Source organism: Pristiophorus japonicus, chromosome 11 (genome assembly GCF_044704955.1).
Source record: "Pristiophorus japonicus isolate sPriJap1 chromosome 11, sPriJap1.hap1, whole genome shotgun sequence".
In the NCBI taxonomy this organism is placed as follows: domain Eukaryota; kingdom Metazoa; phylum Chordata; class Chondrichthyes; family Pristiophoridae; genus Pristiophorus; species Pristiophorus japonicus.
Genome location: NC_091987.1, coordinates 132,707,280 through 132,729,525, shown reverse-complemented (window position 1 = coordinate 132,729,525; position 22,246 = coordinate 132,707,280). Strand labels below are relative to the sequence as shown.

At 45.7% G+C, this 22,246-nt stretch overlaps 1 protein-coding gene across 1 annotated transcript in view; it reads right to left on the bottom strand.

The window, feature by feature from the left end:
- Window positions 1-5,629: 5,629 nt before the first annotated feature.
- The window catches only part of LOC139275582 (E3 ubiquitin-protein ligase SIAH2-like), a 31,350-nt gene continuing 14,733 nt past the window's right edge, over window positions 5,630-22,246 (bottom strand). Inside the window, exon 2 of the mRNA XM_070892752.1 lies at window positions 5,630-6,181. Coding sequence (XP_070748853.1) covers window positions 5,630-6,181 — 552 coding nt within the window. The remainder of the gene's footprint in view (window positions 6,182-22,246) is intronic.

Genomic DNA, 22,246 nt, shown 5'->3' with positions numbered 1-22,246 from the left:
AACTGGTGACCACACACAGTCACACAAATGGTGTACCATAGGATGATGGCATCATTGTTGCCCTATATCACAGAGCTAATGTGATGGAAAATGGTGGGACTGACCTGACATAGAATTAGAGGAACAAGGTAACATATGACCATCAGATCCATTAAGCAACATGACATAGAACCACCAAGTCATTATACATATACATCCATGTGGTGTAGAGCAGCAGAGCTAATGGAGCAGAGAATCTCTGTACTTCACGCCTTACATTCCTATTAAAATAGTCTTATACTTAAGCCAATACAATAGCTTGTGTAGAGCACCAGTTTTCAACATTCTGGGTTTTATTTTAATTACCACTTTTATTGTGATGAAAGTTTAAAACCTTAAGGTAGTTCAACTGTTTTGTGATGTCATAGGGAAACTAGCTGATATCATGAAAGAGTTGGGTTTCCTGTAGAATATATATTACAGCATTCAAATGCAGGGTTAGAGCTACAGTAATATGATTTTTATTCTTTGCAATCCTACACATGTGGTGTAAGGAGATTGTACAGATTATGTGCGTGATACCTTTTCTGTTAAACAAGACTGAACAATTTATAAGGTGTGAGTTGGCATATATTACATGCTGTGGAGGTACTGAATATATTAAATATCCAACAAAGGGTTGGAACAAGCAGTCCATATGTAGGCCAGCAAAACCTGGCTCTATCTCTCTACCACCACTCACCACCCGTAATCGTCTCCTTGCTGTCAGATTGCCTGTCTAACATCAAGTCTTAGATGACTCATTACTTCCTCCAACTGAACACTGGGAAGATTGAAGCCATTGGTTTGGTCCTTGCGATAAATTCTGCCCCCTCCCCACGGACACCACACCCCCTCCCCAATGACTCCACACCCCCTCCCCACTGACTCCACGTCCCCTCCCCACTGACTCCACGCCCCCTCGCCCCCTCCCCAGTGACTCCACGCCCCCTCGCCACTGACTCCTCGCCCCCTCACCACTGACTCCACGCCCCCTCGCCCCCTCCCCACTGACTCCACGCCCCCTCGCCACTGACTCCACGCCCCCTTGCCCCCTCCCCACTGACTCCACGCCCCCTCCCCACTGACTCCACGCCGCCTCCCCACTGACTCCAAGTCCCCTCGCCACTGACTCCACGCCCCCTCCCCACTGACTCCACGCCCCCTCCCACTGACTCCACGCCCCCTCGCCGCTGACTCCACGCCCCATCCCCGCTGACTCCACGCCCCCTCCCCGCTGACTCCACGCCCCTTCCCCGCTGACTCCACGCCCCCTCCCCGCTGACTCCACGCCCCCTCCCCGCTGACTCCACGCCCCCTCCCCGCTGACTCCACGCCCCCTCCCCGCTGACTCCACGCCCCCTCCCCGCTGACTCCACGCCCCCTCCCCGCTGACTCCACGCCCCCTCCCCGCTGACTCCACGCCCCCTCCCCGCTGACTCCACGCCCCCTCCCCGCTGACTCCACGCCCCCTCCCCGCTGACTCCACGCCCCCTCCCCGCTGACTCCACGCCCCCTCCCCGCTGACTCCACGCCCCCTCCCCTCTGACTCCACGCCCTCTCCCCACTGACTCCACACCTCCTCCCCACTGACTCCACACCCCCTCGCCACTGACTCCATGCCCCCTCGCCACTGACTCCATGCCCCCTCGCCCCCTCGCCACTGACTCCACGCCCCCTCGCCACTGACTCCACGCCCCCTCGCCACTGACTCCACGCCCCCTCGCCACTGACTCCACGCCCCCTCGCCACTGACTCCACGCCCCCTCGCCACTGACTCCATGACCTCTCCCCACTGACTCCACGCCCCCTCCCCACTGACTCCACGCCCCCTCCCCACTGACTCCACGCCCCCTCGCCACTGACTCCACGCCCCCTCGCCACTGACTCCACGCCCCCTCCCCACTGACTCCACGACCCCTCCCCACTGACTCCACGACCCCTCCCCACTGACTCCACGACCCCTCCCCACTGACTCCACGACCCCTCCCCACTGACTCCACGCACTCTCCCCACTGACTCCACGCCCCCTCGCCACTGACTCCATGCCCCCTCGCCCCCTCCCCACTGACTCCACGCCCCCTCGCCCCTTCCCCAGTGACTCCTCGCCCCCTCGCCACTGACTCCACGCCCCCTCGCCACTGACTCCACGCCCCCTCCCCACTGACGCCACACCCCCTCGCCCCCTCGCCACTGACTCCACGCCGCCTCCCCACTGACTCCACGCACCCCCCCCCACTGACTCCACGCCCCCTCGCCACTGACTCCACGCCCCCTCATCACTGACTCATGCACCCTTGCTGGTCACATGCTCATGCTGTCTTTTGGAATCCTATTGAACCCTGAGCTGAACTTCAAACCTCGCATTCTATCATCACCAAGACCATCTGTTTAGATGTGAGATTTGTCCCCCATCAATGTTCCCGCTAAGATGCGTGACCATGCGGCCATGCAGCAATACGAAACGTTCCGCGCAGGCTGCTGGCTGGCTTTTCCATTGTAGGAACCATGCAAGCATAGAAATCGAAAGGGACCACATAGTAATAGAAACAGGCCACATAGAACAAAGCACAGTTACCGGGAACATTGCCCCCCCACCCTCTCTATCCCTACCATAGCCCCTCCATTACTTAAACCCTTATCCACTCATGTGTTACCTCTACACTTAAATACTCCAATGCATCCTTACTGGCCTCCCATGCTTTACCCTCTATAAACTCCAACTTGTCCATATCCAGTTCTGCTCCTATCACCCCCCCATCCTTGCTGCCCTACACTGGCTTCCTGTTCCTCAGCGCATTTAATGTAAACTCCTTGACCTCTTCTCCAAGTCCCTCTGTGGCCTTGCCCCATCCTTATATCTGTAATCTCCTCCAGCTGTGTATTATTTCCCCACCCTTCGGTCCTCTGGCTCTCACCTTTTGTGTGTTCATCCCTCCCTTGGACTTATCAATGATGGCAGAACCTTCAGTCCTCTTGGCCCCATTCTCCAGAATCCCCCCGCACCCCCCGCCCCCCCAACCCCAGCTGAATATTCAATGGCCCAGATTTTGCGGTTATAATGACGGTGAAACTGTCATTACTCTGTGAAACTGACAGCAACTTCTGGCGTCCGCACATGCACAGTTTAACGCGGAAATCCAGAAGTTACTGTCAGTGATTCCCGGTTGCTCCACAAGGCGCACTGTTGAAGATCCCACAGATGGCAATCTTTGGAAATCACTAAACTGACAAGAACTTTCCCTTTTACATTGTAATATCGCTGTTAAAACCCCCAAAACAGCTAACCCTACTGACGTGGATAGATAACTGGTTGGCAGACAGGAATCAGAAAGTCGGGATAAACGGGTCCTTTTCAGAATGGCAGGCAGTGACTAGTGGGGTGCCGCAGGGCTCAGTGCTGGGACCCCAGCTAGTTACAACATACATTAATGATTTAGACGAAGGAATTGAGTGTAATATCTTCAAGTTTGCAGATGACACTAAGCTGGGTGGCGGTGTGAGCTGTGAGGAGGACGCTAAGAGGCTGCAGGGTGATTTGAACAGGTTAGGTGAGTGGGCAAATGGATGGCAGATGCAGTATAATATGGATAAATGTGAGGTTATCCACTTTGGTGGCAAAAACACGAAGGCAGAATATTATCTGAATGGCGGCAGATTAGGAAAAGGGGAGGTGCAACGAGACCTGGGTGTCATGGTACATCAGTCATTGAAAGTTGGCATGCAGGTACAGCAGGCGGTGAAGAAGGCAAATGGTATGTTGGCCTTCACAGCTAGGGGATTTGAGTATAGGAGCAGGGAGGTCTTACTGCAGTTGTACAGGGCCTTGGTGAGGCCTCACCTGGAATATTGTGTTAGTTTTGGTCTCCTAATCTGAGGAAGGATGTTCTTGCTATTGAGGGAGTGCAGCGAAGGTTCACCAGACTGATTTCCGGGATGGCTGGACTGACATATGAGGAGAGACTGGATCGACTGGGCCTGTATTCACTGGAGTTTAGAAGGATGAGAGGGGATCTCATAGAAACATATAATATTCTGACGGGACTGGACAGGTTAGATGCAGGAAGAATGTTCCCAATGTTGGGGAAGTCCAGAACCAGGGCACATAGTCTAAGGATAAGGGGTAAGCCATTTAGGAGTGAGATGAGGAGAAACTTCTTCACTCAGAGAGTTGTTAACCTGTGGAATCCTCAACCGCAGAGAGTTGTTGATGTCAGTTCATTGGATATATTCAAGAGAGAGTTAGATATGGCCCTTATGGTTAGAGGGATCATGGGGTATGGAGAGAAAGCAGGAAAGGGGTATTGAGGTGAATGATCAGCAATAATCTTATTGAATGGTGGTGCAGGCCTACTCCTGCACCTATTTTCTATGTCTATGTTTCAATGAGGTGTAACTGGATTTTAAATGGTGTATGAAGTCATAAGTACTACTGAACAACCTCTCTGGTTCTGAAAAACTAAATTTATATTTGTGGAGTCAAATTTTTCCATTACGATAAAAATTCCACAGGTTTTTAATATAATATTATTTTTACATTTGTTTGATGTTTCAGCTTCTACCTTAATCCCAAGTGTATGTCCCAATCTTTATTTTGCTCTCTGTAAAATTTATAAAAAGTGAAGGATAATCAGTGCATTTTAATTCCTGGTTTGCTGTCTGTGAGAATTCTTTAATGTGATTGGCAGCTAAGCCTACTTTATGACATCACTGGACGCTAAAGCTCCCATTGACTTGGCGCCAGAATCAAACTAATGTCGGTGAAAGGTGAAATCAATGCCACAGCGATCGTTTGATCTTTGCAGGCAGCTTTCTTCGAGGTCAGCAGCGAGCATCGTGACATCACCGCTGACCGCAAAATCCATGCCATCGACTCATCACTCTTTATTTAGTTTATAATAAGCACCACCTGGGGTAGACTTGACATTGTGTGATAGTGTGAAATGGGCAAAAGAGAATCATCAGCCCGTTTCACATCTCTCCTGACTTTTATTTCCACTGACTTCAATAGAAATAAAAATGGGGATCGATCTACAACAGGCTGCCGACTCATTATCACCTGTCATATACTATCGCACAAAGTCTACCACACAGTCACTCCCAGCAACCCAATTGTACTTAAGCAGTTACTATGGTGCAACCTAGCGTTCCAAATTCCTTTGTGGCCATTTAACAAATCTTGAACTACTCAGATGGAGTGATTTGCCTTCCACATTTATTTAGTAAAAGTGGTATCTGATTGAATAACATTTAGGAGTCGGTATTTACAATAAGTTTTATAAAGCAATTACTTTTTAAAATCATTCCATTTTTCAAGAGACTTCTAGAATGTGATTTCCAAGCTTGGAATGTACGTACCCATTACATTTCTATTTCTGCGCACATTAGTGTTTCAAACTGTGGACTGACACAAAGAGCTGATAAATGTCAACAGTGTTCGTGTGTGACCCGACAATATAAACCATGCTTGCCTCAGTGGTATTGAACAAACAATATAAAATTAATCAGTCATCCATAAAAAGGAGAGTTACTTCACGGGTATTGTATAAAATGTCTCTGCTTGGAAAAACTGCTGGGATAAGAAAGATGAGACGGTCATTGGTGCCTGTTGTCAGCAGGTAGATATTGTAACATTAATGGCAAGGCTTCCGTTATCTGCAAACAGCTGGGCCATCACAATGTCAAAAACCAGGCTATCGGTGCTTGTATTGACCGAGGCTGGGCCCTCAGTAACGCCCCGCGGGGTTGCCTCCCAGGTCAGTTGCCGGCGGTGCCCGTTCAGCACCAGCCGGTAGGAGAAGCCCTCCGCTTGCCTGGACGTCCCGAGCAGCAGCACGAAGACCAGGAATCGCTGGCGCCCCTCACGTCGCTCCTGCTTCTCCAGGACAAGCACAAAGTGATGGCCGAGGCAGGATTGCACCGTTACCCACTCCGCCACGCCCGGCAGGTGAATGTCGGCAGCTAGGAACACGATGCTCTCTCCCCGGAGTGTGGTGATGCTGCGATGATTGATGGCCAAGTGCGGCAGGATGGCCTTCAGCGGTCCTTCCCACTTGCAGGAAGCTCCAGGACATGGGCAGGATAGCAAGTCCCGTTCACGGACATCCTCATGATTTGCTGCCACCTTTTGGTGCACTGAGAGTGGGCATCTCGTTGGCAGGTGCTGAAGTTGGATTGGAAGGAACGGGAGGAGAAAAGGAAAGAAAATATATAACACAGCGAGTTAATGTTTATCAATAATCATTGCTATAGATACTTAACAACAACGGTTTTAACAGCAACCCTGACTCATTTGGGGGTAGAATCTGACTTTGGCGAGGGAATCGGCCGGCCATTGTCAACTTCAATAGAAATGAAAATTGGGCATGATATATACTGGGCCGATGATTCGAAACTGCTGAAGTTAAATTTTACCTCCCATATTTCTACTATGACACAAAAATAACATTCAAATTCACATCGATGTGCCCGGAAATTGTGGCCTTTTCAGTGAAGTGGCAAATCCTTTCTGATCAGGATTAAAATGAGCCTATAACCATTTGAGTTCAATCAATCTGTTAAACTTTAGGGCCGGCACCAGAAAAGCTAACCATCATACAAACCCAGCTGGTTCACCAATGTTCATCAGAAAAAGGAGCCTGGACCCTCCCTCCACCGCATTGGGCAGATGTCTAGGGGCTGAATTTAGGGAGTTAGGAGTTCAATTAAAAAGCAGGACCTCAAAGGTAGTATTCTCAGGATTGCTACCAGTGCCACGTGCTAGTCAGAGTAGAAATAGTAGGATAGTTAAGATGAATATGTGGCTTGAGGAATGGTGTAAGAGGGAGGGATTCAAGTTCCTGGGATATTTTAACCGGTTCTGGGGGAGGTGGGACCAGTGCAAAGCGGATGGTCTGCACCTGTGCAGGACCAGAACCGATATCCTAGGTGAAGTGTTTGCTAGTGCCGTTGGGGAGGGGTTAAACTAATATGGCAGGGGGATGGGAATCTATGCAGGGAGACAGAGGGAAATAAAATGGGGGCAGAAGCAAAAGATAGAAAGAAGAAAAGTAAAAGTGGAGGGCAGAGAAATCCAAGGCAAAAATCAAAAAGGGTCACATTACAGCATAATTCTAAAGGGACAAAGAGTGTTAAAAAGAGTGTTAAAAAGACAAGCCTGAAGGCTCTGTGTCTCAATGCAAGGAGTATTCATAATAAGGTGGACGAATTAAATGCGCAGGCAGCTATTAACGAATATGATATAATTGGGATTACGAAGACATGGCTCTAGGGTGACCAAGGCTGGGAACTCAACATCCAGGGGTATTCAACATTCAGAAAGGATAGACAGAAAGGAAAAGGAGGTGGGGTAGCATTGCTGGTTAAAGAGGAAATTAACGCAATAGTAAGGAAGGACATTAGCTTGGATGATGGGGAATCTGTATGGGTAGAGCTGCTGAATACAAAAGGAGGAAACGCTAGTGGGAGTTGTATACAGACCACCAAACAGTAGTCGTGAGGTTGGGGATAGCATCAAACAAGAAATTACGGATGCGTGCAATAAAGGTACAGCGGTTATCATGGGTGACTTTAATCTACATATAGATTTGGCTAACCAAACTGGTAGCAATACGGTGGAGGAGGATTTCCTAGAGTGTATTAGGGATGGTTTTCTAGACCAATATGTTGAGGAACCAACTAGAGGGCTAGCCAACCTAGACTGGGTGATGTGCAATGAGAAAGGACTAATTAGCAATCTTGTTACGCAAGGCCCCTTGGGGAAGAGTGACCATAATGTGGTAGAATTCTTTATTAAGAGGGAAAGTGACACAGTTAATTCAGAGACTAGGGTCCTGAACTTAAGGAAAGGTAACTTCGATGGTATGAGACATGAATTGGCTAGAATAGACTGGCGAATGATATTTAAAGGGTTGACGGTGGATAGGCAATGGAAGACATTTATAGATCACATGGATGAACTTCAACAATTGCACATCCCTGTCTGGAGTAAAAATAAAACGGGGAAGGTGGCTCAACTGTGGCTAACAAGAGAAATTAGGGATACTGTTAAATCCAAGGAAGAGGCATATAAATTGGCCAGAAAAAGCAGCAAACCCGAGGACTGGGAGAAATTTAGAATTCAGCAGAGGAGGACAAAAGGTTTAATTAGGAGGGGGAAAATAGAGTATGAGAGGTAGCTTGCAGGGAACATAAAAACTGACTGCAAAAGCTTCTAGAGTTATGTGAAGAGAAAAAGATTAGTGAAGACAAACGTAGGTCCCTTGCAGTCAGAATCAGGTGAATTTATAATCGGTAACAAAGAAATGGCAAACCAATTGATCAAATACTTTGCTTCTGTCTTCACTAAGGAAGACACAAATAACCTTCCGGAAATACTAGGGGTCCGAGGGTCTAGCGAGAAGGAGCAACTGAAGGGAATCCTTATTAGTCAGGAAATTGTGATAGGGACATTGACGTGATTGAAGGCTAATAAATCCCCAGGGCCTGATAGGCTGCATCCCAGAGTACTTAAGGAAGTGGCCCTGGAAATCGTGGATGCACTGGTGGTCATTTTCCAACATTCGATTGACTCTGGATCAGTTCCTATGGAGTGGAGGATAGCTAATGTAACACCACTTTTTAAAAAGGAGGGAGAGAGAAAACAGGGAATTATAGACCGGTTAGCCTGACATCGGTGGTGTGGAAAATGTTGGAATCAATTATTAAAGATGAAATAGCAGAGCATTTGGAAAGCAGTGACAGGATCGGTCCAAGTCAGCATGGATTTATGAAAGGGAAGTCATGCTTGACAAATCTTCTAGAATTTTTTGAGGATGTAATTAGTAGAGTGGACAAGGGAGAACCAGTGGATGTGGTGTATTTGGACTTTCAAAGGCTTTTGACAAGGTCCCACACAAGAGATTGGTATGCAAAATTAAAGCACATGGTATTGGGGGTAATGTATTGACGTGGATAGAGAACTGGTTGGCCGACAGGAAGCAGAGAGTCGGAATAAATGGGTCCTTTTCAGAATGGCAGGCAGTAACTAGTGGGGTGCCACAGGGTTCAATGCTGGGACCCCAGCTATTTACAATATACATTAATGATTTGGACGAAGGAATTGATTGTAATATCTCCAAGTTTGCAGATGACACTAAGCTGGGTGGCAGTGTGAGCTGCGAGGAGGATGCTAAGAGGCTGCAGGGTGACTTGGATAGGTTAGGTAAGTGGGCAAATGCATGGCAGATGCAGTATAATGTAGATAAATGTGAGGTTATCCACTTTGGTGGCAAAAACACGAAGGCAGAATATTGTCTGAATGGTGACAGATTAGGAAAAGGGGAGTTGCAACAAGAGCTGGGGGTCATGGTACATCAGTCATTGAAAGTTGGCAAGCAGGTACAGCAGGCGGTGAAGAAGGCAAATGGCATGTTGGCCTTTATAGCTAGAAGATTTGAGTATAGGAGCAGGGAGGTCTTACTGCAGTTGTACAGGGCCTTGGTGAGGCCACACCTGGAATATTGTGTTCAGTTTTGGTCTCCTAATCTGAGGAAAGACGTTCTTGCTATTGAGGGTGTGCAGCGAAGGTTCACCAGACTGATTCCCGGGATGGCAGGACTTACATATGAGGAGAGACTGGATCGACTGGGCTTGTATTCACTGGAGTTTAGAAGGATGAGAGGGGATCTCATAGAAACATATAAAATTCTGACGGGACTGGACAGGTTAGAGGCAGGAAGAATGTTCCCGATGCTGAGGAAGTCCAGAACCAGGGGTCATAGTCTAAGGATAAGGGGTAAGCCATTTAGGACCGAGATGAGGAGAAAATTCTTCACTCAGAGAATTGTTAAGCTGTGAAATTCTCTACCGCAGAAAGTTGTTGAGGTCAGTTCGTTAGATATATTCAAAAGGGAGTTAGATATGGCCCTTACGGCTAAAGGGATCAAGGGGTATGGAAAGAAACCAGTAAAGGGGCACTGAGGTTGAATGATCAGCCATGATCTTATTGAATGGTGGTGCAGGCCCGAAGGGCCGAATGGCCTACTCCTGCACCTAATTTATATGTATGTTTGTATGTATTGTTCCTCCCTTACCCACCCGCATGGAGGGAATTAAAGAAGGAGCAGGGGTCATTCAAATAAAAGGGGGAATGGGAAGCATCTTTGTAACAAATGTACAGTAATACCACTGAATAATGATGGTGTACAGGTTCAGGGCACGCAGCCTGAGATTATAAGGCTGTAAGAGCGGGACAGCACATTATCTGTCGGAAAATGATATATAATAAGAAGATTCACATTTATCAGTGCTGTTCCTTTGAAATCCTAGTGTACATTTGAAAATTTCAGGTTCATTACTATCAGGGACTGCAATTTACAATGAATATCAATTTCCACAGTTAAGGAACTGATTTTATTCATGTTGCCATTATAGCTTATACCGTTGAATCACAATGTAACCTGTCATGTCTAAAGTGTAGCAGATGGATAAGCACTAGCACAGGGCATCACTCATCTTCCTAAACCCTTCACACACATCATTACAAAGCTCTGGGATGTCTCCTCTACTTTCAAGCTGCAACGCTAATTTTAAATTCGTTCATTTTTTTTTCTTTTTGCTCCTATTATGGAAAGCCAATATATAAAGACTGAAAACACTAGGGATGTACGCAGCAGGACAACTGAAAAGAGGAAGTAAAAGGAAACAAGAGAATGTTCCGACTGAGCTGATTAAAGGAGGTGAAGGGAGTTCCTTTGTAGCAGTGAACAAAACCAAAGTGGTGAGAGAGAAACAGGAATAAAGGACAAGGGCTGAAGTGCCAGCTGCTATTTACAAAGAAGCAGCTCCCAGGTTTCGCAGCTGGTCAACTGGCTTAATAAAGAAATATCAGAAAGAGATGAAAAATGCTGGATTACGTTTGTATTCAGTGTTTGTATAAAAATATCAAATGCTTGTATTCTCTCGAGTATAGAAGATTAAGGGCTAATGTAATTGAGGTGTTTAAGATGATTAAAGGAGTTGATAGAGTAGATAGAAATAAACTATTTCCTCTGACAGGGGGAGTCCTGAGCAAGGGGGCATAACCTTAAAATTAGAGCTAGGCCGCTAAGGGTGATGTCAGGAAGCACTTCTTCACAAAAAGGGCAGTAGAAATCTGGAACTCTCCCCAGAAAGCTGTTGAGGCTGGGAGTCAATTGAAAATTTCAAAACTCAGATTGATAGATTTTTGTCAGGCAAGGGTATTAAGGGATATGGAACCAAGGCAGGTAAATGGAGTTACAGATTAGCTATAATCTAATTCAATGGTGGAAAAGGCTCGAGGGGCTGAATAGCTAATTCCTGCTCCTATGTTATACAACTCAGTCAGGCTGTAAAATGGCATTAGAAATACAAAGGGGGAGTAAAGCAGCTCCAAAATTAAAGAGAAGATCAAAGACAATTTTTCTCCTGAGATGCTTGTGTCCTGGAGACTAGTCTTTCATTCCTGGAGACTCCAGGACAATCCTGGAGTGTTGGCTACCCTACCCTTGGTCTCATTCTAGTAAATCTCCTCTGCACCCTCATCAAGAGGAACACTAGGAAGAATAGCAGTTAAGTTTGCTTTTGGTGGAGTTGATAGAGGGAGAATGTTGGCCAGAACACCATCAGAACACCCTGCTCTACTTTGAATAGTGCCGTGGGATCTTTGACATCCACCTAAACAGGCAGACAGGACCTGTGTATTTCCATCATTTTAGATTTCTAGTTTCACAGGTGTTTTCATTGTTACCTGTACAGGCAAATGTAAAACTGTTTCAGGGGAAAAAAAACAGCAAAATTAATTCAAGTGTGAACTGATTAAAATCCAGAGAGACAATTACAGTCAGTCGCATTTTCCTTGATAATTAAGATTGTATATTTGAAGAACCAACACATTTTAGGCTGGATTTTACCCCCAGATTTTCAGCTGAAATTGGACAGGATTGAGGTGGAAAGGGTGGGTGGGAAAGAATCAGGTGGTAAGGCCTAGTGTTGCAATTCTGCACTGAGCAAAATTTCCCTCTCACGCCCGTACCGAGATGTGCTTACTCCACCTGCCGTATGTAAATACTGGCATGAATGTGTGGGACCTGGGTTCCCGTCCCATTTTACTTTCTGTACGCCCTTCTTACTGCCCCTCCATGGGACTGCCCAGTGAAAGTTCCAGGGTATCGTCGGTAGTGATATCCGCAACTGTAGGGAAAGGAGCTGGAAGCAGCCCAGCCTCCCCACCCCTCTCCCAGACACTGACCCGTGTAGGCCTCCATCTCTGCTGAGGGTCTTCTACCCCTTTAGGGTCCCTCACACCTCTTCGGCTGCGACAACAGCATCCTCCATCCCCCACTGCAGCAGTGCCTAATGTCCCTTGTTGGCATTGGAGGGCTGCCTGTTAGAGGTGGGAATCCCACCTCCCTCCCCTCCAACGAGAAGCCCACCAGTGAATCCTGACCTAGGAAATTGGGTGATGGTGGCCTCAGAAGGGGTGAGCGGAAGTTCCACTCTGTCAGAACAATGAGGTAAATCCTTCCCAATTCATCTTAGTCTTCGAAACGCTGGTGCTATAACAACAACAACTTGCATTTATATAGCACCGTTAATGTAGTAAAACATTCCACAGCGCTTCACAAGAGTGTTATCAAACAAAATTTTAGGACATTAGGACAGGTGTCCAAAAGCTTGCTCAAAGAGTTAGGAGTGTCTTAAAGGAAGAGAGGTGGAGAAGTTTAGGGAGGGAATTCCAGAGCCTAGAGTCTAGGCAGCTGAAGGTACGGCCGGCAAAGGTGGTGGAAAGGAAATCGTGGGGGGGGACACATGGCTAGAATTGGAGAAGTGCAGAGTTCTGAGTGTTGTCGGGCTGGAGGAGGTTACAGGGATTGGGAGGGATTTGAACATTTTGAGAATACATTTTATATTTGAAGCATAAACAGGTTAGGAAAGAGAAAGCATATAATAAACAAAAAAAATGTGAAGTATTGGTCAAAGGAATAAATTGATGATCGAGATCCTGTACACACACATCTCTACTGGTTGGGAGCAGATTCTGGAAGCAAGTCTCCAGCTGATTTCCTTTGGGGAGGGAGAAAATATTTTTATCCCAGGAGGCCCAAAAATGCGGAAAAACTAAACAATGGATGGGAAATAAATATTAGCATTTTAATTTTTTTTTTGGTAAAGTTATTTTTTAGATTTTTTTAAAAAGCCAGCCTGTCCTCTCCTTCATTCATCATGGAGGCTGAGTGTTTTATTGGAGTAATATGCTGTCAGGTATTTCATTCCAAATCACAAAGTAATACTTAAGGGAACGTTTGCCCATCCGTTTATCACTCAAGGACTGGCCACACCTTCACCATTACCAATCCCCAGCAGTGAAGTATTGCTCTAAAGAAGGGCCGGCCTCCCAGTCTCTTACACCCAACTCCTCGGGTTGCCAACTCTGGTTGTACCTATTCCAGGAGTTTTCATCACATGATATCACCAGCTCAAACCGTCCCGCCCAGTCAAACAGCCTCTTTCCCCCCCCCATCTCCAATATTTGAAAAGCTAAACAAAGGTGTTCAAAGGAAATGGAACAAATACCATTTTTTTAATGCCCCAATGATGTTGCTTGGAGCAGTCTTCTGGAGATCAATCTTTAGTCCTGGAGACTTCAGGGTAATCCTGGAGGATTGGCAACCTGAACTATTGCCTCGGGCCCCACTTTACTGAGAAAGCAGCACAATTGGAGTTGGCCAGCCTCCCCATGCATTGTGGCGGGGAGCTGGGTCTCCGCCACCAGACAGCCATTGAGCCGTGGCCAGAATTTTAATGGCATTGGTTTGGAGCAGGGGCACAGTTCCACAGGTGCCGGGCACCCTCAAGCACCTTGCCCAAATAGCCAATATTCACATGTGTGAGCGTCTAGAGTCAGCTATCGAACTACATGGTGCACCCGCCCTCCTGTATGGCTCAGAGATGTGGACCATGTATAGTAGACACCTCAAGTCGCTGCAGAAATACCACCAGCGATGTCTCCGCAAGATCCTGCAAATCCCCTGGGAGGTCAGAGTGGAGGAAGTGCATCCGGGAGAGTGCTGAGCTCCTTGAGTATCGTCGCCGAGAGTATGCAGAAATCAAGCGCAGGCAGCAGAAGGAGCGTGCGGCAAACCAGGCTCCCTGCCCACCCTTTCCCTCAACGACTAACTGTCCCACCTGTGACAGAGACTGTGGTTCTCATATTGGACTGTGCAACCACCTAAGAACTCATGCTAAAAGTGAAAGCAAGTCTTCCTCGATTCCGAGGGACTGCCTATGATGATGCATTGCGTCCAAGCCCAGTCATGTCCTGGGACAATACCTGCCGACATGCAGTTCTAGCAGTGGTCACGGAATCCTGCCTGATTTACCCCCTCCAGCTTCCCCATTGCCACTCTACCCAAGGTCAGCACAAACTGGCGAATCTAAACTTTACATTCTCTTAGTCTGTGCTGTGCATTGGATAAACTCACTGAACCATTCGGTGGGGGGAGTGGAGGGGGGAGGGGGGAGGAGAATATATTAAATTAGAGTTACACTGCAAAATGCTCACATCTTAACTGACTGTCGCCGATAAGTATTTTTACACACAAGAGAGGAGAGCACCGACTAATTCAGGAGTTCTTCACAGGTCGACTGACTTCAGGAAGTTACTGATCAAATAGCATCTCTGTACAGGACTTAAGTAATAGCTGACAAAAATGTTCTTGCTGCACTGTACCCTGTATGTAAAAGCGCTTCAGAAGCCTTTTGAAGTGAATGTTTCCACTTATTACTTCATCTCCTGAGACCTGGCTTGTCTATGACTTTGATTGATGTGCTAATGTTTCAGTAAGAGAATTATCTGTTTTGATTAGGATAGGGGCACTACTCTCAGTTTACTGAGCAATGCAATCCCCTCTTTGCTGCGTGACTGTCTCTGGGTGAGACATTCAAGCACTTATCTCACTTCGCTGCAGCCGCACGAGAGAAAAATCAGCAAAGCTAATCACAGAGACTACATGCAGGGCTAACAACACTTTAATTATGTTGCTGATCAAAAATAAATACAAATCTAAATTGTTTTCACACCAATAACGGATCCGGCTTTCAGATGAAACGTTCATCCGAAGACTCGCACCCAGTCTCACTCACCCATCAGTCCTGTCCTTACTGAACTACATTGAGGTGTCCCCGTCCTCGCCCTCCCTATCTCTGTAACCTCCTCCAGCTTTGAAACTCCTCCCCAAAACGCTCTGCTCAACTGACTCCTGTGGTTACCCTCACCGCTAACTTTGCCAAATCTTTGGTGGAGATAAATCACTGGAATTCTCTCCATAAAGTGCTCTGACTCTCCATCTCCCTCTCCCCTTTTAAGACCGTCCTTAAAACCCAGCTTATTTACATTGAATTACATAAAATTTACAGCACAGAAACAGGCTGTTCAGTCTATACCGGTGTTTATACTCCACTCTAGCCTCTTCCCACCCCGCTTCATCTCACCCAATCAACAAATCCTTATTTTCCTTTCTCCCTCATGTATTTATCCAGCTTCCCCTTAATTGCATCTGTGCTATTCACCTCAACTACTCCTTGTGGTAGTGAGCTCCACATTCTCACCACTCCCTGGGTAAAGAAGTTTCTCCTGAATTCCCTATTGGATTTATTAGTGACGATCTTATATTTATGGCCCTTAGTTTTGGACTCCCCCACAAGTGGAAACATCTTCTCTCAGCCTACCCTATCGAACCCCTTCATAATTTTAACGATCTCTATTAAGTCATCCCTCAGCCTTCTCTTTTCAAGAGGAAAGGGCCCAGCTTGTCCAGTTTTTCCTGATAGTCCCTGAAGATGTGAAAGGCACTACATAAATGCCAGTACTTGACTGGCATTCACACAAAATTCAGCTGAGTTTAGCCCAGGATGGATTAGTGTTTGATTTCTTTTCCCCTTCTGGGCAAAGTACTGAACCTGTTCTCGGCATCTTCTCCAAACGTTACTGCAGATATTGGGCACAGAGACTGTCATGTATGTAACCTCCATGTAACACCACTGCAATACTGTATATACTTAAGCAATGCACACCTTGACCACAGGGGGTGAACTTGTGGGAGACACTCCTTACATGGTCATCCAGGTATATAAAGGGAGGTCCCACGCAGGGTCATCACTTCTTGGTCCTGTGAATAAAGGTTCAGGTCATAGAGTGACCTTGTCCATAGAACGTGCCATTGAGTAAGGACTTTACAGAGACCATGCTGAGAATTGCAGGTGTGAACATTAGTTACTACTGTCTGGCACAGAGTGTGAACACACCAACAAACCTGGGCTGCTCGCCTTTTAACTTTAACTTTGTTTCATGTGGAATGGACTGCCTGAAAGGATGACGGAAACAGGTTCAACAGTAACTTTCAAAAGGGAATTGGATAAATACTTGGAAAAAGAAACATTTACAAAGCTATGGGAAAAGAGCAGGGGAGTGGGACTAATTGGATGGCTCTTTCAGAGAGCCGGCACAGACACGATGGGCCAAATGGCCTCTTTCTGTGCTGCAAGATTCTATAATCCGTTAGTCATAAATTGTGAATTGCTTGTTCCTATTTAATTCAAAAAGCTGAAGGTTTGTCCATTGCAAATTTCTTGTTGCAATAGCTGGCAAACTCATTTGAAGGGAAACAGATGAACTGAGTGGAACATTACAAAGTAAAATATATCTACCATGTGTATATGAGGTGGACTGTGTCATTCTCCAATGTACCATTGAATTCATTTTTATTACCAATTGTACAGATAAATACGGTGCTAAGTTCTTCTGAAAAAAACTATTTCAACAGAATAAAGAGGTTAAAAGCTCGATCCAACAGTTCAAAAGGGACTCTGAAATTCTAGTGATTGAATCAGATGAGGGCACACTATTTTATTCTCTGCTTGGATGAAACGGCACGATTCAGTATTCTGGGAGCAAGAGCTTTGCAAGCAGTGGAACTGACTGAATTCACCGCATCAATGACCAGGGCTTTTTGTATTCCAGCCCATTACAGACTCATCCATATTCAGGCTTTATACTGTAGTTTCAGTATTTGATGAACGCCTGTACTTTATTGGGAATGTTCAATGATCCGAGCTCAAGAGGCTGGAACTATTGTAAGAGGCTGAAATGCAGTAGATTGATGAGCTGGCCTTGCTGGATGCAGTAAGAACATAAGAACATAAGAAATAGGAGCAGGAGTAGGCCATACGGCCCCTCGAGCCTGCTCCGCCATTCAATAAGATCATGGCTGATCTGATAATGGACTCAGCTCCACTTCCCTGCCCGCTCCCCATAACCTCTTATTGTTTAAGAAACTGTCTATTTCTGTCTTAAATTTATTTAATGTCCCAGCTTCCACAGCTCTCTGAGGCAGCGAATTCCACAGATTCACAACCCTCTGAGAAGAAATTTTTCATCTCAGTTCCAAATGAGTGGCCCTTTATTCTAAGATCATGCCCTCTAGTTCTAGTCTCCCCCACCAGTGGAAACATCCTCTCTGCATCCACCTTGTCAAGCCCCCTCATAATCTTATACGTTTCGATAAGATCACCTCTCATTCTTATGAATTCCAATGAGTAGAGGCCTAACCTACTCAACCTTTCCTCATAAGTCAAACCCCTCATCCCTGGAATCAACCTAGTGAACCTTCTCTGAACTGCCTCCAAAGCAAGCATATCCTTTTATAAATATGGAAACCAAAACTGCACGCAGTATTCCAGGTGTGGCCTCACCAATACCCTGTACAGCTGTAACAAGACTTCCCTGCTTTTATACTCCATCCCCTTTGCAATAAAGGCCAAGATTCCATTGGCCTTCCTGATCACTTGCTGTACCTGCATACTATCCTTCTGTGTTTCATGCACCTCCAGGTCCCGCTGTACTGCAGCACTTTGCAATCTTTCTCCATTTAAATAATAACTTGCTCTTTGATTTTTTTCTGCCAAAGTGCATGACCTCACACTTTCCAACATTATACTCCATCTGCCAATTTTTTGCCCACTCACTTAGCCTGTCTATGTTCTTTTGCAGCTTTTTAATGTCCCCCTCACACATTGCTTTTCCTCCCATCTTTGTATCGTCAGCAAACTTGGCTACGTTACACTCAGTCCCTTCTTCCAAGTCGTCAATATAGATTGTAAATAGTTGGGGTCCCAGCACTGATCCCTGTGGCAACCCACTAGTTACTGGTTGCCAACCAGAGAATGAACCATTTATCCCGACTCTCTGTTTTCTGTTTGTTAGCCAATCTGCTATCCATGCTAATATATTCCCCCAACCCTGTGAACTTTTATCATGTGCAGTAACCTTTTGTGTGGCACCTTGTCAAATGTCTTCTGGAAGTCCAAATGCACCACATCCACTGGTTCCCCTTTATCCACCCTGTTCGTTACATTCTCAAAGAATTCCAGCAAATTTGTCAAATATGACTTCCCCTTCATAAATCCATGCTGACTCTGCCTGACCAAATTTTGCTTTTCCAAATGTCCTGTTACTGCTTCTTTATTAATGGACTCCAACATCTTCCCAACCACAGATGTTAGGCTAACTGCTCTATAGTTTCCTGCTTTTTGTCTGTCTCCTTTTTTGAATAGGGGCGTGACATTTGCAGTTTTCCAATCTGCAGCTCATGAGTATCATTTCAATGTTTTCTGCACAGTTTGTGCAGCAAAGGGAACCCACAGAATAATGCAGTTTTTAAAGGGCTGCTGCTCAAAATTAACAGCATGCAGCTACTTAAAGATAAGTGGTTGCAAATAGGATTAACAAAAATGTTGGAACTTTTCTAAAGCTTCAAAAATGCTCCACACTAGTTCCGTGAGTCAAGTCAATGATGGCATGACAAAGAATTGCCTGTTGAGCAGTTCTACATTTGCTAATTTATGTCAACATCTCACCTTATAGCTCTGTCATTGTATCTTGTGCACAACCATACCTCAGCAAGACACTTGGCTTGTATTCCCTTGACCTTACAAGATTGAGGAATGATCTAACAGGTGTTTAAAATTATAAATGGGTTCAAAAAGCTAAGTACAGATAAAGTATTTCCTCTAGTGGGGGAATCCAGAACAAGGGGACATAATCTTAAAACTGGAGCTAGGCCATCTGGAATTAAATCAGGAAACACTTTTTCACAAAGTGTAGTGGAAATCTGGAACTCGCTCCCCCAAAAGGCTGTAGATGGTAGGTCAATTGAAATTTACAAGACTGAGGTCGATAGATTGTTGTTGGGTTGGGGTATTAAGGGATATGGAGCAATGGTGGATAAATGGAATTGAGGTACCGAACAGCCATGATCTGATAGAATGGTGAGGCGGAGCGGGCTCGAAGGGCTGAATGGCCTCCTCCTGTTCCGATGTAGGACATGGTGAAGATGAAGCATACAATGGAAAGTCTGGCCACACGTACATCTTCTATGGCCTTCAATCATCAAAGCATTGAAATCTGGTCACTTAGAGTGTCAGCCTTGGCTCAGTTGGTAGCACGTTCACCTCAGAAGGTTGTGGGTTCAAGTCCCACTCCAGAGACTTGAGCACAAAATCTAGTCTGACACTCCAGTGCAGTACTCAGAAAATGCTGCACTGTCAGAGATTCCATCTTTCAGATGAGATATCACACCAAGGCCTGACTGCTCTCTCAGGTAGAGATTCTGCAAAAGAGTCCCATGGCATAATTTCAAAGAAGAGCATCAACATCACTAAAACAGATTATCTGGTCATTATCACACTGCAGTGTGTGGGAGCTTGCTGTATGCAAATTAACTACCATGTTTCCTACATTACAACAGTGACTACACCTCAAAGGTACTTCATTGGCTGTAAAGTGCTTTGGAATGTCCTGAGGTTTTGAAAGGTGCTCTATAAATGCAAGTCTTTTTTTTCTTAATTGATGCTCAGGATGGACCTCAGGTTGGGCACATGGCAGTATTCAGTAACACCCCTCTGTACTTTGGGAATTGAAGCAGTGTGATATTTGAGGGGCTTTAAAAATAAACTTAACTTAAGGTAGTAACAAAAATACACCCTGAAATTCTTTTCAGAAAAATGTATTGAAAAGTTCAGAAATATGGAAAAACTGTCTAAAAGAAATATAACAAGGCACTTAAAACGGTACAATGAATATTACAAAAAAATTACAAGGGTGACTTCAGAACTCTTTTGCTCAATGGAACTTCCCTTGTTCCCATTCCAAATGGGCACACAAGGGAAAAAGTTCAGCACCAACACAAGAGAATTGCATCAGGTGAGCACTTTTGCATCAAGCCTGGGGCCTGAATGAGACCAGTGCACAAAACAGGCTCAAGCTCTCCAGCTCCCGATAGGCAAAACAACATTGGATTGCAGCCCAGAAAGAAATTGGCAGAGGCCATCAATCCGGAGAAGTGTGAGGTAATGCATTTGGGGATGGGGCTACAAGGCAAGGGAATACACAATAAATGGGAGGATACGGAGAGGTGTGGAGGAACAGAGGAAGCTTGGAGTATATGTCGACAGATCCTTAAAAGAAGATAAGGTAGTTAAAAAAGCATACGGAATACTATCCTTTATTAGCCGAGGCTTAGAATACAATACAACACTAGTTAGGCCACAGCTTGAGTACTTTGTGCAGTTCTGGTCACCACATTACAGGAAGGATGTGATTGCACTAGAAAGCGTGCAATGGAGATTTATGAGGATGTTGCCAGGACTGGAAAACGTTTGCTTTGAGGAAAGATTGGATAGGCTGGGTTTGTTTTCCTTGGAACAAAGGAGGGTGGGGGGAGATTTAATTGAGGTGTATAAAATTATGAGGAGAGTGGATAGGAAGGACCTATTTCCCTTAGCAGAGGGGTCAATAACCAGGGGGCATAGATTTAAAGTAGTTGGCAGAAAGATTAGAGGGAAATGAGGAAGCATTTCTTCACCCAGAGGGTGGTGGGAGTCTGGAACTCGCTGCCTGAAAGGGTGGTACAGGCAGAAACTGTAATCACATTTAAAAAGTACTTGGATATGCACTTAAAGAGCCGTAACCTACAGGGTTACGGACCGTGTGCTGGAAGGTGGGATTTGGTTGGGTAACCCTTTTTCAACCGGCACAGGACCGAATGGCCTTCTTCTGTGTTGTAATTTTTCTATGATTCTAGGCCCTTCATTCCCAACTCAACACTCCTGCTGCACCAGTTAGACGCAAATCTCCCGGAAACAGGATTACTGATTCGTACCCTTATATCGCTGCTTAATTGTAAATGAACACATTCACGGTCTAAGCTTCAATGCACCATCCTGAACCGAGTGAGGTAGCTTAGTATCAAACCAAGGTAAATGCCAATTACCGCAAGGAGGGTCACTGCTAATTCTTGGGGTATGTATCTCTACAAGGATAGATTACGGAGCAGGCATGACTCCCTGCTAGGAGGGGACAACGTCCAATTACAGGGACTGCAGTAGACTCTTCAGTTTTATAAAAACCCGACAATATAATGGGGGCGGGGGGGGGGGTCTTCTGAGTAATTGTGCTAAATGTTAGGTTATATCACCAGATGCCCGAGGGTGTTGCTTGTTCATTAATTCTCTGGCCCAGTTCCAAGGTCTTGAATTAATTTTATTTTATTTTAATTTATCAACATGCTGAGAGGTAGCAGCAGAAGATTAGTGTTAGGTCAGCAAACTGAGTTATACTTACAAGTTCCTGCTGTAAAAGGCCCGAGCGGAAATAAACCTGTCTGGGTGTGAGAGCAGAGATAATTACACAGGCTGCTCCTGAATGCTACTGGAAGGCACTTTGGTCTCCAACATCTGCTCTCAGCTCGAATTCGCTTTTTATATATTTTTTTCTTTCTTCCCCTGAAGGCTATGCCCTGGTCTGCACTACAGATTGAACGGCAGAAGAAGCACTCCCCTACTTTCTCTGATAGGCAGTTCGACTGGTACGGCAGTGTAGTGATTATGTTACTGGACAAGTAATCCAACAAACATGAATTCAAATTGCACTATGGCAGTTTGAGAATTGGAATTCAATTTTTAAAAAAATCTGGAAATAAAAAGCTGGTGAAGCTGTTGGATTGTTGTAAAAACCCAACTGGTTCACTGATGTCCTTTAGGGAAGGACGTCCTTAACGTGACTCCTGTGTCAGATGTAGCTCAGTGGGTAGCACTCTTGCCTCTGAGTCAGAAGGTTGTGGGTTCATATCCCACTCCAGGGACTTGAGCACATAAATCTAGGCTGACACTC